Source organism: Herpailurus yagouaroundi, unplaced genomic scaffold, assembly GCF_014898765.1.
Source record: "Herpailurus yagouaroundi ecotype Mexico unplaced genomic scaffold, PumYag 221, whole genome shotgun sequence".
Lineage (NCBI taxonomy): Eukaryota > Metazoa > Chordata > Mammalia > Carnivora > Felidae > Herpailurus > Herpailurus yagouaroundi.
Genome location: NW_024412452.1, coordinates 13,489,322 through 13,504,816, shown reverse-complemented (window position 1 = coordinate 13,504,816; position 15,495 = coordinate 13,489,322). Strand labels below are relative to the sequence as shown.

The window sequence follows — 15,495 nt, the reverse complement described above, 5'->3', positions numbered from 1 at the left end:
GTGACCTGGTTGAAGTCGGACGCTTAACCGACTGCGCCACCCAGGCGCCCCCAAAAATAAACATTAAAAAAAAAAAAAAAGTTTGACCTTTTTTGCTCCTGACGTCTTTTAAAACATTTTTTTTTAATGTTTATTTATTTATTGGGGCGCCTGGGTGGCGCAGTCGGTTAAGCGTCCGACTTCAACCAGGTCACGATCTCACGGTCCGTGAGTTCGAGCCCCGCGTCGGGCTCTGGGCTGATGGCTCAGAGCCTGGAGCCTGTTTCCGATTCTGTGTCTCCCTCTCTCTCTGCCCCTCCCCCGTTCATGCTCTGTCTCTCTCTGTCCCAAAAATAAATAAACGTTGAAAAAAAAAATTTAAAAGAGGTACTTGACCAGCTATTTAAAAAAAAAAAAAAAGTTTATTTATTTATTTATTTTTGAGAGAGAGAGATAACTAGAGCAGGGGAAGGGCAGAGAGAGGGAAAGAGAGAGAATCCCAAGCAGGCCCGTCACTGTCAGTGCAGAGCCCTGTGCAGGGCTCGAACCCACAAACCATGAGATCATGACCTGACCCAAAATCAAGAGTCTGACGCTCAACCAACTGAGCCACCCAGGTGCCCCTGTTTTAGCTAATTTTTATACACCAAAAAACTTTCTAAAATATATGACCTAGTTATGTTTATATTCAAACAGTGAGTATATGAAAGTGTTATACAAACTCATGGTAATGATTATGAGGTTGTTATCCAGGACTCTTAGTTTCTATTTTATTTATAATTTATATTCCATCTTTCTCCATGTATAGTCACAGCATACTTATCCTGCACAAATAAAGTCAGATTGTTGAAATAGAAATAACAAAAAAAGGAAGTTAACTATTTAATGGAATTCAGATTCAAAGCATTTTATAATGTATGAAATCTTTTCAAAATCATCCTACTTCTTTTGTATCCAGTTTTGAAAGGTTGAGTGTTCTTATTTTTCAAGATTTTCCTCATCTGTATCTTTACTGAGTTCAACATAGAGTCTGACCTAAGAGACTGAGCTGAAAAAAGTGGGTTTCCTCCCCTCAGAAGTGTATGTATGATTGTAGTAACCCAATGATTTGCTCTGTTTCACAGATACAGAGCATCTGCTCACTGCTGCAGGGCTACTAACATGAGGAAGACAGTGTATTTTCTGGATGTTAGGTTCTAATCTAATAAAGTCTATCTCCAGGGTTCTCCTCTTCCATACTCTTCCACATTTCCAACAGGTTATCTTTCTGAAGCAGAAATACAATTGTGTCACTTCCCTGCTTAAATATGTCCAGAGATTTGATGACAGGGACAATTGTTATTCTTTGTGTGTGATATATATTATGTTAACGTATTTTAAAAGTCCCCATCTTTAAGAAATACATTCTGAGGGGCGCCTCGGTAGCTCAGTGGGTTAAGCCCACAGCTTCAGCTCAGGTCATGATCTTACAGTTTGTGGGTTCAGGCCTTACATAGGGCTGTGTGCTGACAGCTGAGCTTGGAGCCTGCTTCGGATTCTATGTCTCCCTCTCTCTCTGCCCTTCCCCGGCGCGTTTGTTCTCTCTCTCTCTCTCTCTCTCTCTCTCTCTCTCTCAAAAATAAACATTTGAAAAAAATACATTCTGAACTATTCACAGATTAAAGGATGTGATGTCTGGAGGATTAGCCTCAAAATGATCAGTCAGGAGGGATGTGGGGAATAGTGGGCTTGGAGTAAAATTGAAACAAGAGTACTGAAGCTAGATGGTGAGAAAATGTGGCTCATTATACTATTTTATTTATCTTTTTGTTTGAAATTTTTCCTCATAAAATATAAAAATAACCCAAATATCTTTTACTTCGTTTCCTCTCATGCTCATCTTAGGCTCTGGTTCATACATTTGGTATTCTTTTATGCTCCACATTCTTTTTACCTACTATTCCTTCTACCTGGGATGCCCTTCCCCTGCATAGAATCCACTTCTGATCTCTATGCCAACAAACTCTCTTTTCTGTGAAGATCTCCCCTCTAATCCCAGACAGTAAATCTGTGCTTTCTTCATGCTACTAACATCACAACTCTCTCCGCATTATTGTAATTATTACTTATGTCTTTAGTTCTCTACTAGACTGAACTCTTGGGTGTTGAGGATGTGTTTTATTAGTTTTTTTTTTACATTTATTTTTTATGTATTTGTTTCAGTATTTTAATTTGATGAAGTTTCTAAGCACTTAATAAATGTTGCCTATGATGAATATATTGTATTACTTTTATCATTTGGAACTCCAAGCTAATAATAATGGCCTTTTCTTATCATAACTTGAAATACCAAGTTTCTTAGTTGATTAAGGTTTTTAAAGTAGGGAACCAAGTAAAGATCAATTGATAAAATTCTACAGCTGTTAATATTAAATACTGAATTTGCATGGTTATACTGCATAAAAGATGGCTTGGATGTGAAACAGTAATGTCCAATGGTAGTTAATACCAAGTCACATCTTAAATAATAGATTTTAACTTATTTTGCTTAATAGTTAGACTTTTAAGTGTTTTATTTTCTTGATGAGCACAATTTCTTATAGATTCCCCCCCCTTCTCTGGTTTAGCTGAGCCCTAATAAAAGTATTCTAGAAGTCAGGGCAATAAATGAAACATTAAAGTTTAATTTTTTTTTTTTTTATTTAGCAAAGGCAATGGACTAAATTTAATCAGTATATTCTAATTTTATACCACAAAAAGGTATTTTTATATCTGTTAGCAAGTTTTTCTCTTCTTTTAATCTTATTCTTTATTTAAACTATTGCCTATTTTTCTGAGATTTTACATCTTATGTGTATTTCTAGGCCTCAAGAAATCAATAAAGAAGAACTAGAGGGAAATAGCATGAGGTGTGGTAGAAAGCTTGCCAAAGATGGTGAGGTAAGCATGGGCTAAGACTCTTAATATTTTCATGAAAATGGTGCTTTTAGTGCAAAATACACTTTCAGTAACAATCATGACATCTGCCATACCTCAGAGCTTTTTGGTACAGTTTCTATACCATGATCTCCTAGGCAAGGAGTTAGGTGCTCAGTGGTAATTGATTATTCAGCCCTGCATGAGAATGTTGAGCTTTCTGTGTCCAGCTAAGAGGCCTAGAGAATCCCTCAGCAATCCAGAAATTGCGATAAATAAGAAATTATATGGAAGCTTTTATGTAATCTTAAAAGTCCATTCTTTGTATAAGTACCCTAAATCACTGACATTCAATGAGCACTGGGTGTTTGTTGTATGTAAGCGATGAATCAAATCATGGGAATCTACCCCCAAAACCAAGAGCACACTGTATACACTGTATGTTAGGCAACTTGACAATAAATTGTATTAAACAAAAATAAAAACAAACAAAAAAAGACACTCAAACCCTTTGATTGCTACCCACATTTAGACTTTTTCATTTTTTTTCATTTTTTCATTTTTTTCATATTTTTCATTACCATATATAAGTGTATATAAATGAAACAAAAGTATTATGAAACAGTATCTACTGCTGCTGTGTCCAAAGATCCTATTTTGTATTTAACTGTTTTAAAAGCTAACTGTGACTCATTAAATTGATTCTAATAGGACATGAACTACATTTTTTAAAAATCCCACTATAATTATAATTGTCCTCTTAAGAAATCATTCAGCCTGGGGCACCTGGGTGGCTCAGTCGGTTAAATGTCCGACTGCAGCTCAGGTCATGATCTCACAGTCCATGAGTTCGAGCCCCGCATTGGGCTCTGTGCTGACAGCTCAGAGCCTGGAGCCTGCTTCGGTTTCTGTGTCTCCCTCTCTTTCTGCTCTCTCATCTGCTATCTCTCTCTCTCTCAAAAAATAAACATTAAAAACATGTTTAAAAAAATCATTCAGCCTAATTTAGGTAACCAGTTATTTTTCTCCCAGATTTTCCCTCATTTTAACTTTTTTGTTTTTAGAAGTTAATTATTTTATGTTTGCATTCATAATTGTGATGTGTGAACAGCATACGAAAGGGGAATAGGTAGGTGGCTTCTTTATTCCTTAGTCTTCCTTGTTGCCTCTTCCACACCTTGTGCCTCCCTCGTGCCTAATTGAACCACAGCTCCTTTGAAGCATGCGCCTTCTACTACACTACTCACTACTTACTATAGCCATCATGCACTGGGCTATCTGCGTTTATCCCTGTTCTTGTTGTCAGTCTTGGTGATTTTTGACCATCTTCCCCACTGTGATCTTATGCTCTACCCTACCTCAGGCACCCATTTCCTGGAAGTATATCCTCAGTTTTTGCATTACTAAATAATACACCCCCTTCAAAATCACCTTTTCAAGTATACCATTTTTAGACTCCACCTCCTTTTATCTTTCTAACACTCTCTAGTACCTGGACTCCCAGCAATTGTTGAACTCCACAGGGATGTACAACACATTGTTCTTACTCCTTTTTTCCCATTATCCTCTCACCCCATCCCTACTTTCTTTACTTACATTTTATGTTCCATCTTAAAATTGGTCCCTGGCTAATAGTCTTAACTTCCCTTTTTACTCTGTCAAACTTAGCTGGCTAAACCCCAATTCTTGTTAAATCCTAACTTTCTTGCTTCCAGACAGATAAATATGATTAAAGAAAAACAGCGTACCCCACAGGTTTCACTTGAATGGTTGTAACTGTAAACTTGAAACAGGTCTTTAGTGCTGCATGGTGATCTTCATTTCCGTAGTGAATTTATCCTGCCATTCTTTGAGTACCTCTTAGACCTTCTCAGAAGGGGCAGTGCTACCTGCCTTATTCTTAATCTGATGACCTTGTTTCTTTCATCACTCAGAAAATAATAGCAATAGGAAGAGAACCTATCCATCCACCTACCAAACAGTTCTGCCAGTCTACCTGCAGCTGTACCTGTGTGCTATGCTTTTCCTCCTATCAGAATGGATGAACCATCCATCCCCTCCCCTCATTACAAACTCCATCCCTTTTCACCTATTCAGAACCTTTCAGTTTTTCTCTTCTACTGCGTCATTCTCACTTAACATATAACATACTCTACTACCACCCATCTGGGACCACACCCTGACCCCACATTCTTTCCCCCCACCCCACCCCAGCACTCCATATTGCATCTCTTTTAAGCAAAAAACTCATTTAAAAATGTGGCCCATATTTGTCTATACTTCCTGTTTTTTGATGCTCTCTTGAATTCACTCCAATTCATTTATCCCAGTAAATTCCAGTGAGACTGCCATGCTACTTGTTGTCAGTTATTTCCACATTGCCAAATAAGCAGTTTTAAAAGCTTTTTCCAAAAGCTCTGGGCAACATGACATATCTGCACTCACTCTTGGGGTTTTTCTCTTATTTGACTTTCAGGACAGTGTGTTCTGCTGGTTTTCTTCCCAATTCATTGATTGCTCCTTCTAAGTCTTTCAAGCCTTCGCCTGCATCCTTCTCTTTCTCAACAGATGTTGGCATGACTTGAGGCTGGGTACTTGGACTTCTTCTCTGTCTATGCTCACTCTGAAGTGATCTCATCTACTTCCTATGACTTTACACTGATGACTTATATAGCAGCTACCCACTTGACAACTTTTTCAGAATCCTTATAGCATCTTGAGTATAACAGTCCCAAGCTGAACTCTTTGATTTTCACCCCCAAACTTTCTCCTTCCCAAGTAATTCTCTAACCCACAAATGGCCCCTCTGTTAATCCATTGAATAAGCAAGCTCCAAACTTTGGATTCTTCTCTCTTAAATACCACACCTGGTGTTCATAAAAAGTTCCTCCAGACTCTACTTTTGAAATACATTCTAAGCATGTCTGCCACTACCACCCAAGTCCAAGCCACTATTATCTCTTGCCTGAACTATTGTAGTAGCCTCACAACTGCTCTCCCTGTTTTTACTCTTGCCCTTCTACGTTCTGTTATCCTTACAACAGCCAAAGTCATCTTTTGTAAATGTAAGTTAGATGGTGTTACGTCCTTCCCCAAAACTTTCCATGAGCCTCTTACTGCACTTAGAAGAAATCCATGTCCTTACTGTGGACTACTAAGCCCTACGTTTTCTGGCCCCCAGCTGACTCTCTGAACTCATCCCCATCTTCTGTCTACCTAAGTGATTGCCCTAGTCACATAGCCCTTTTTGCTGTTCTTCAGATATGTCAAGCATGTTTTTATCTCCAGAGCTTTGTACTTGCGGTTCTCTTTGCCTAAGTCACTCTTTCCCCACATAGTTACTGATCTGCTCCTTAGTTGACTCAGGGCCTTGCTCACCTAGTATCACCTTAGACTTTCTCTGACCACCTGTCTGAGCCAGTGGGCTCCCCAGCTACAAGCTCCCCTTCTCTACTGTGTCACTCTCTCCTGACGGTCTATTCTGTTTCGTTCTCTTCCATTCCATTCCATCAATTCCTTCCACACAAACATATACACATATTAAAATACACATTTTCCAGGACAGAAACTTACTGCTATTCAGCCTAGAGCAGTACTTGGCACAGGATATGTAAATATCTGTGAACTGTTGAATTAATGTTGTAATTCAGAGTGTCAACCAAATACTTGAAGCCTAACTTTCCTTTGCTATTCCATACCACATCACTTCATAGTCTCTCATTAACTATTAGGTGATAGATTAAACAAACAAACTTGTGAACCTCATGATGGTATTTAAAATAACTCAGTTGTGGGGTGCCTGGCTGGCTCAGTCGGAAGAGCATGCAACTCTTGATCTCTGGGTCATGAGTTCAAGCCCCACGTTGGGTGCAGAAATTCCTAAATAAACTTAAAAAAATAAATAACTCAGTTGTGACTCTGTTGGTTAGATACTTAAGAAATTTAGGGTGTTTTTAAAGGTAGATTTTAATGGGTTCTTATTACCTCCATTAACCTCCCAGCCCCCTAAGCTATACCTACTTAGAGTTGCAGTGAAAAGTCATATTTCTTTCTTCTTTTAATTTTTTGTTTATTTATTTTTGAGAGAGATAGCAAGCAGGGTAGGGGCAGGGAGAGAGAAAGAGAGAGAGAGAGAGAGAGAGAGAGAATCCCAAGCAGGCTCCGCACTGTCAGCACAGAGCCTGATGTGGGGCTCGAACTCATGAACCGTGAGGTTATGACCTGAGCTGAAACCAAAAGTCAAACACTTAACCAACTGAGCCACCCAAGCACCCCAAAAAGCTGTATTTCTCATGATAGAATTACAGTGTGGAGAGAGAACAAAACAGATCATGAAGAGGTGATATTAGGAAAGTCCCTTAAAGAATGTTGACCATAGAGCCTGCTTTTCTGGCTTTGAAATATACTATGCCTGTGTGATAAGCCTTTATATATCTTCACAGATATATTCTGTGTGGTAAGCTTTAAGGGAAAGGGACCCATGAGAGAAATATTTGGAATGAGGCAGAGAAAGAAAAGACATTTTGAACTTCTAATTTGTGACTTGCTAGTATGATGAACTGAAGTAAATCTTTCTCTTTTGTATTTCTTAGTACTGCTGGCGGTGGACAGGTTTTAACTTCGGCTTTGACCTGCTTGTAACCTACACCAATCGATACATCATTTTCAAACGTAATACACTGAATCAGCCGTGTAGTGGATCTGTCAGTTTACAACCTCGAAGGAGCATAGCATTTCGGTAGGATGAAATTTCCCTGCCACACTCCTCCTCTAGGGGGGAAAAAAATGAAATAAAACCTGACAATTTGCACCAACAATAGTAGAGTTTTGGTAATACAATATATATATGAATGTGCAAGGAAATAATAAAGCTCCATTCCTGTGAGGTGTTAGTAATAATCAAAATAAAAAAAGTCTGGATCTAGTATGTCAGAAAAAGTAGGCTGGAATATGAATGATATGGGATTGATAACTAGACTTAAAGCTGTTACCTTGCTGCTGTTCTTGCAAATAAAAGGTCCAAACTGGAAATTCAGCACGGTATTTTTCCAGGAAAACATGCCTGGTATTGTCCTTCACCCTATGGGATTTCAAATGTCCAACTTTGCTAGTTGAGCTGGCTGTCTTTCTGGAGAGGATGCTGACAAATTGGAAAATAGCTTAATGAACAGATTTTTTAAAGTCATATATTTATGCTTACCTTAACTCAAAATGGATCAAAGACCTAAACATAAGAGATAAACTAAAACTCTTGGAAGAAAACATAGGGAGAAAGCTTGTTGACATTGAATTTGGCATTGATTTCTTCAACATGACACTGAAGCACAGGCCACAAAAGAAAAAAATAAATTGGACTTCATCAAAATTAAAAGCTCTTGTATATCAAAAGACACTGTCGCCAGAGTAAAAAGGCAACCCATGAAATGGGAGAAAATATTTGTTAACCATGTGTCTGATAAGGAGTTAATATTCAGAATATCTAGAGAACTCCTAAAACTCCACAACAAAAAAAATAAACAACCCCATTCAAACATGGACAGGACTTACATAAACATTTCTCCAAAGAATATATACAGATGGCCAATGCGCATTGTTTCATCTTTGAAAGATCACTAATCAGAGAAATACAAATCAAAGCCACAATTAGATACTTCCAGACCCATTAGGATGGCTGTTATCAAAAACAAAGCAAAACAAGTGTTGATGAGGATGTGAAGAAATTGAACCTTTGTGCCTTGTTAGTGGAAATGTAAAATGGTGTATGCTTTATGGAAAATGAAATGACATTTCCTCAAAAAATTAAACAGAATTACCATATGATCCAGCAATTTCTCTTCTGGATATTTACCCAAAAGCAGGGACTGGGACAGATCATCTTCATACATTCATCATGAACCTGGTACATTCATCTTCATAGCAGCATTATTCACAATGGCCAAAAGTTGGAAGCAACCAAAGTGCCAATCAATAGATACCTGTGTAGATACTGTCCATACCTACAATGGAATATTATTCAGCCTTGAAATGGAAGGAAATTCTTAAACATGCTACAACATGAACCTTGGTGACCTTGTGTTAAGTGAAATAAACCAGTCACAAAAGAACAAATGTTATATGATTCCACTCATGGTACCTAGAATAGACAGGTTCACAGAGCAAGTACAATGGTGGTTGTTAGGGGCTGAGGTAAGGGAAATGGGGAATTCGTGTTTACTGGGTACAAAGTTTCAGGTGGGAAGATGAAAAGGTTCTGGAGATGGATGGCAGTGATGATTGCAAAACACTGGGGATGTATTTAATGCTGAGAACTATCCACTTAAAAATGGTTAAAATGGTAAATTTTATGTATGTTTACAATAAAGACATTTATAAATTATTTTCTATCTTAGATATGTATAATAGCACAAGCTTATAAATCTAAAGAGGATCAGTTTAGAATGTGAAAAGACTTAAAAATCTTTTATCATATAAAAGAATATGGAAGATAAAATAAATATTAAAGTGAGGGGGAGGGCTTGTTAAAATTAATCTGTGGTTTTAAAAATCATGTTTAAGGGCACCTGGCTGGCTCAGTTGGTGGGGCATGCAACTCTTGATCTCGAGGTTGTGGGTTTGAGCCCTACACTGGGTGTAGAGATTACTTAAAACTAAAATCCTTAAAAAATTGTATGTTTATTTTTTTATTTGTGTTGTTTTTTTTAAATTCTAGATTACGCTTAGCCTCTTTTGATAGTAGTGGAAAACTAATCTGTAGTAGAACAACTGGCTATCAAATACTTACACTTGAGAAAGATCAGGTATGTCTGATTACTTTTCTGTTGTTTGGTTATAGTATTTGTCTTTTGAATCCTCTTTTGAAAATTCTTAAAGAATTAACATTTGATTTAAAAATCAGTGTACAGTTTTTTTGAAGGTAGAGATGGAAGCACTATGTTCACTTATGCATAATTTACTCCCATATTATTAGAAGTGTAACTAAGACTTGTAACTAAGTGTAAAAAGAAAACTCAGTTTGATTTGAGGGGCAGGGGAAAGCTGATAATAGAGAAATAATTGTTTACCCTGAATATCTTCCCCCAAAAGTTATGAATTTTAATTGCTTTATCCATTTGTGCATAAATGCATTTATTTATACATTAATAGCAAACACCATTAAGATAATCCAGTGTGTCTCCATAGCTCCTGTATGTTAAGAGAACATTATCCTCTAGCGCAATAGGTTTCCAAAGTAGCATCTGTAATTCTAAGTAGCATTCCAAAATTCTCTCTGAAGCCATTTGTTCCTTTATATATCACATGCATGTAGAAGTTTCAAAATGTCATGATGAGAAAGTAAGCCATTTTCGAAAAGTTACATGAGAGCTGTTAAAATATTAAGGAAGTTTACTTCTATTAAAACTAACCCCTGGGGGGCGCCTGGGTGACTTAGTCGGTTGAGCATCCGACTCTTGATTTTGGCTCAGGTCATGATCCCAGGGTTGTGGGATCGAGCCATGCTTTGGGCTCTGCACTGAGCCTACTTGAGATTCATATTCTCTCTCTCTCTCTCTCTCTCTCTCTCTCTCTCTCTCTCTCTCTTTCTTTCCCCCCCACCTCCCCTTTCTCTCTCTGCCCCACTCCCCCACTCTTGCATGTGTGCACTCTCTCTCTCTCTCAAGTAATAAAAATTAACCACCATTCCAAGGGACATACTGTTTTAATAAAGGGTTCAGAGCCTATAGTTCACATAAATTATTAGAAGTTAGCAGTTTTCCTCACACAGAAGAGACTTATAGAACATTAGAATTTAGCATTGCAAGGAACCTTGGAGTGATCATTCTGGCCTCACATACCCTGTATGAGAACTCCTTTAACAGCATTCTTAATGGGATCCTCCACTAGTTGTTGCAATTCAGGCAACAGAGAGCTCTCTCACATAGTAGGTAATATTTGAGAAGGTAGATATATAATAAGAAAGTTCAAATCTGCCTTCAGTAGGTCCTTCTGTTGGTCCCTCTGGTGCCCTCTGGAACTGCATGAACAATGGCTGTCTTTACCTTCTACCTGGAACATCATAAAAAAATACTGTCATGGCTCAAAGCCAGAGATTTTTTTAAAAAGCACCAGGCCAAGATAATAGTTGTATTCCAGGTGTTCCTTGAGTTGTTTATTCAGCGAACATTTGAGTCCCTACTGCATGCTAGGTTCTGTACTAGGAGTTGGGGAAATAAAGAGGAGCTTATGTTATATAGCTTAGGATAAGTTGCATGGTGGAGATGAGCTCAGAGTAGTGTGTAAAGTTAAAGAAGTCCCTAACCCTTACTGTGGGATTGGGGGCAGGTGTGGTTGTTGGGAGAGGAAGAGAAGGGACAACAGCTCATGGAAAATTCCCTCTCCTGGAAAAGTTGAAAAGTCAATGGATACCTGAATCAAGCTTCAGATGATGAGTAAGGTAGAAGCAAGGTAGCACAAGAGTCATTCAAAGAACTGAAAGAGATTTGTAAGAGTTCAGTAGGACTAGAGCAAGGGCATGATGGGCTGTGGATGGAGTTTGGACCTTTTCCCGAGATTCTAGTGATCTGTAGAGAAAAATTGCAGTGGGGAGTTGTATATGTGTTTTTTACATAGGTTATAGGTATTTGTTATAGAAAAAATAGAAAATATAAATAAGCAGAAAGGAAAATCATATGTATCCCTCTTACAGACGACACCAAAATTAGATGTGTAGAGAATCTGACAGGACAGAAACCTAGGGGTGGGCCAGAAAAGGTAACCTGGTGAGACTTTCAAGAGCTGGGATGGGGAGTCAAAGCCAAATTGCAAGAGTGAATGTATAGATAGCCTATAAAAAAGGAAAGAAGAGGTAGAAGCCAGTAGCTGATGGTTTGAATTTGAGTTGCTTTATATCCAAGTGAGGATTTCCAGTAGACAGATTTATAGATCCTGGATATTAGACCTGTATGGTAGAATGGGGGGGAATAAGAGAACTATAGTACAGACTAGTGGTGTGAGCCTCACAGAAGCAGGGATTGGTAAATGAAGATGGAGAAATAATGGTCTGGAAGTAGAAATGGACGTAGAAAGATGCCACCGCTGTCTGGTGCTGTGATATGTGGGCTCCTCAGCTTCCACTCTGTAGTGGAAGAAAGAAAATGGAACTTCATGGTGCTTCAATGCAAACATGGGGGTAAAGTGAGCCCTCAGGTGGAGTTAAAAGTTTAGTAAAGCTAGGATTAGATCTGTCTAGTTTGGGGACTGAGATTGGGAATTAATACAGTCTAATATTCAGAAATCTGTGTGTCCTTTCAGCTCTCAAGTGATGTCCACCTGGCGCCCCTCGTTTCCCCAAGTTGGGAAAAGAACTACCCCCACCCCAGCCTTAACTATATTCAAATACTAGAATCTTCCTTGGAGTCTTTGTTTTGTTGTGGCACTGAATCTTGGTTTTTATCATCAAATATACCTATTGTCAAAGCATATGTCCTCAACAAATTTAGTAAGTGTGCCTTCACCTGGGTTATTGCTACAAACTTCGTCTATGCCAGGGTGACTCAACGTCCAAAGACCAACTATGTTTGATATCAATCCTCTCTACTAACCCTGTTAGTGCCATCAGCCCAGGTGATCACCTCACTTGACTCATCTCATCCATCTTGTTCACTAACATTTTTTTTAAAAAACACTATTTTCCCTGTTTGGGGGTATATAGAGATAATGTGTGTGTGGAGGGGTCACATTTGTATTTCATACCTTCTTTATCCAGTTTATCTGCTTCTCCCCCAACACACAAGCTGTGTCTAGTTAAGCCTACATCAGTCATTTAAATGTTCCAGTATGTTAGTTGCTCTTCATCGCAGGAGCATTTTCCTCGTGAAAAAAACAAAAATTCTAGGTTTATACAGTGTTTAATAGTATGTTCTTCAAAATGTATAAAATAAGGCAAAGCTGATATATATTACTGCAGAGAATGTATCCCAGTATTTAAAAGGTAGAAGTTCCAGGTGCGCCTGGGTGGCTCAGTTAATTAAGTTTCCAACTTTGATTTCAGCTCAGGTCATGATGTCACAGTGTGTGGGTTCGAGCCCCACATCAGGCTCTGCACGGACATCATGGAGCTTGCTTGGGATTCTCTCTCTCCCCCGCTCTCTGCCCCTCCCCTGCTCATGCTTTCTCTCTCTCTCTCAAAAATGAGTAAACTTAGGGGAAAAAAAGTAGTAGTTCCAGTGCTGTTCGTTTTAGTCTGAAGACTTACTCTGTTCACCTAATGCTGTTCATACATGGTTCCAAATAGAGATCTGTAGAATCAGAGATGGCTACATCTGTGTCTGTCAAGTATAGGATCAACTCCTATCTCTGAGATTTCAAGGCATTCTCATGTGTACTGATATAACTGAACCTGGAATTGATTTTACATGATAATGTATTTTATATTCCAAGAGACAAATAATATATTTACATTAGAGACAGTGGAAGATCTAGACAAGAGTAAGAACCATGCTTGTAGGTGCTAATAGTGACTTCCACCTTCTTCTCAACCATTTGCTATATCTAAGGGCCATCAGGAAATGAAGCCAAATGAGAAGTCTATATTTCTGGACTATATCTGTTCATAAGATATGTAGGTACTTGATAGAAATTTTTCAGTAACGAAAATAACTACCATTATTGAGTACTTCGTACATGGCTGGCTTTGCTGAGCCCTCTATGTGCCTTTTCTCATTTAATCCTCACTATAATCATATGAGGCGGCTATTTTTACTCATTTTACAGTAAGGAAGCTGCAGTTGACAAGTCATTGACTTGCCCAAGGTCACAGCTAGTGGATTGGAGTTTTGGGATTTGAGCGGTGACTTTGAGACTTCAGATACAAGCTCTCTTAACCACCATGTGATCTCCTTCAGTTCACTCAATTCAATAGTTTGGTTTTCTGGTTTTTTGTCTTCTCATTAAAGCTACAAATTTGTTTTATAGGAACAAGTAGTGATGAACTTGGACAGCAGGCTTCTGATCTTCCCTTTATACATCTGCTGTAACTTCCTGTATATATCACCAGAAAAAAGAACTGAAAATAATCGTCATCCAGAAAATCCCGAAAACTGAGGATCTTATCAGTTGGAAACAGTAGCACTTTGAAAACTTTATCAGCCAGCTTTAATTTAATGGCCCTACTGATATTCACATCTAAGGTGACTAACAATGACAAAGGCCTTATGAACTGTACAGATGATACAGAAGACTTTTCTTATGCTCATTACATTTCTATGCATATATGAAAAACCATTTTGAAGCCAAGAAAATATCTGTCAAACCATTTCTGTGATAAAGATTTTGACTCATGCTTTTAATTTAGCATCAGTAGAAAATTGCTGTAGGTAAATTTCACATTTCTCTGCAACCCAATGTAGATTTAATTTTTAGTTTAAACTTTGATCTTACCTGATGTTAATGAACCTCAGTTATCTATCTGTAAACTTATTTTTATTTGGCTAAGACAATGCTGAAGGAACAACTTGGCCAGTTACAAATGCTCTTTCAATTGGTGCATTCAAAGCTGTCCTTTAATGTTTTCACCTGCTCTTTATGATTTCTCCTCATATTCTGATAATGCCTCCAAGCTATGCTTGTTTTTAATCATTAAATACTTTTTTGTGGTTTTGGAGACTAAGCTGGGGAACTTTTTATTTAATGTGAGCATTTTCATGCTATTTTATTTTGCTTTTAATTTAGCTTTGTTAGGATTTTTAACAAAATCAGCTTCAGACTTTCAAATGAACTTGAATGGGAGAGAAAATCCATTTGAATCTGAGGATATTCCTTTGCCTTACATGGTCATTTCTTTGACATTCTATACAACTTTATTCTTAGGTCATGGATTATTTATGTACCAAATATTACACTTTAAACATTTTCATTTTCTCTGGTCTTCGGAGTTATTTATGTTCAAATTTTGGTTGGGAATCCTATTTCCTACTTAAGCTCAGGACCTTATAACCTCTGAATTGAGTGCCTTTGAGTTATACATGCTAATAGAAATTTCATGGTAAATGTAAATAAAGTCGGAGGATCTCATATAGAAGCTTATAATAAAGCATTAATGTAAAAATTGAACTTATTTTTGTCAAAAATGAGATGTATGGTTGTCATGATTTATATATGTTTGCTCCTTGTGTTTACTGCTATTTTGCAAATAGCCATGCACATCTTCTTTCCAGTCAGAGTAAGTGCTATTTGTGATTAATGTATATTTTTAGTATGTTTTAAAGAATGGGAATCATTTTTATGTATCTGTATAAATAAATACCCATTTGGAAAAAGAATAAATAAGTTCTTATATAAAATGGACAAAAAAATTTAGTTGAAAACAGAATTTTTTTTTCTTTGTAGTTAGATTTTTTTCCAATTAGATTTAACTTTGGAATTTGATAGTTTTCTTCCCCAGTAATATGTCCACAGGTTCATAAATTGCTTTTGTCCTTTCAAAATTCATCCCCTTTGACTTAAAGGAACCTTTTAAATGCCTCCCTCCCCCTCTCCCTAAGCTGTAGTTTAAATGTTTCAAATACAATAATGTAGCTATATCAAGAGGCTAATTTTTTTTTAAGTTTATGTATTTTGAGATCACATGTGCGTGCACTTGCGCGA

The 15,495-nt window shown here is 37.6% G+C and overlaps 1 protein-coding gene across 1 annotated transcript in view; it reads left to right on the top strand.

The window, feature by feature from the left end:
* GMCL1 (germ cell-less 1, spermatogenesis associated) overlaps nucleotides 1–15,191 on the top strand; it is a 38,448-nt gene extending 23,257 nt beyond the window's left edge. The window contains exons 11-14 of the mRNA XM_040458638.1: nucleotides 2,823–2,898; nucleotides 7,467–7,612; nucleotides 9,584–9,671; nucleotides 13,825–15,191. Of these exons, the coding sequence (XP_040314572.1) occupies nucleotides 2,823–2,898; nucleotides 7,467–7,612; nucleotides 9,584–9,671; nucleotides 13,825–13,953 (439 nt within the window). The 3' untranslated portion in view covers nucleotides 13,954–15,191. The remainder of the gene's footprint in view (nucleotides 1–2,822; nucleotides 2,899–7,466; nucleotides 7,613–9,583; nucleotides 9,672–13,824) is intronic.
* Nucleotides 15,192–15,495: the final 304 nt, after the last annotated feature.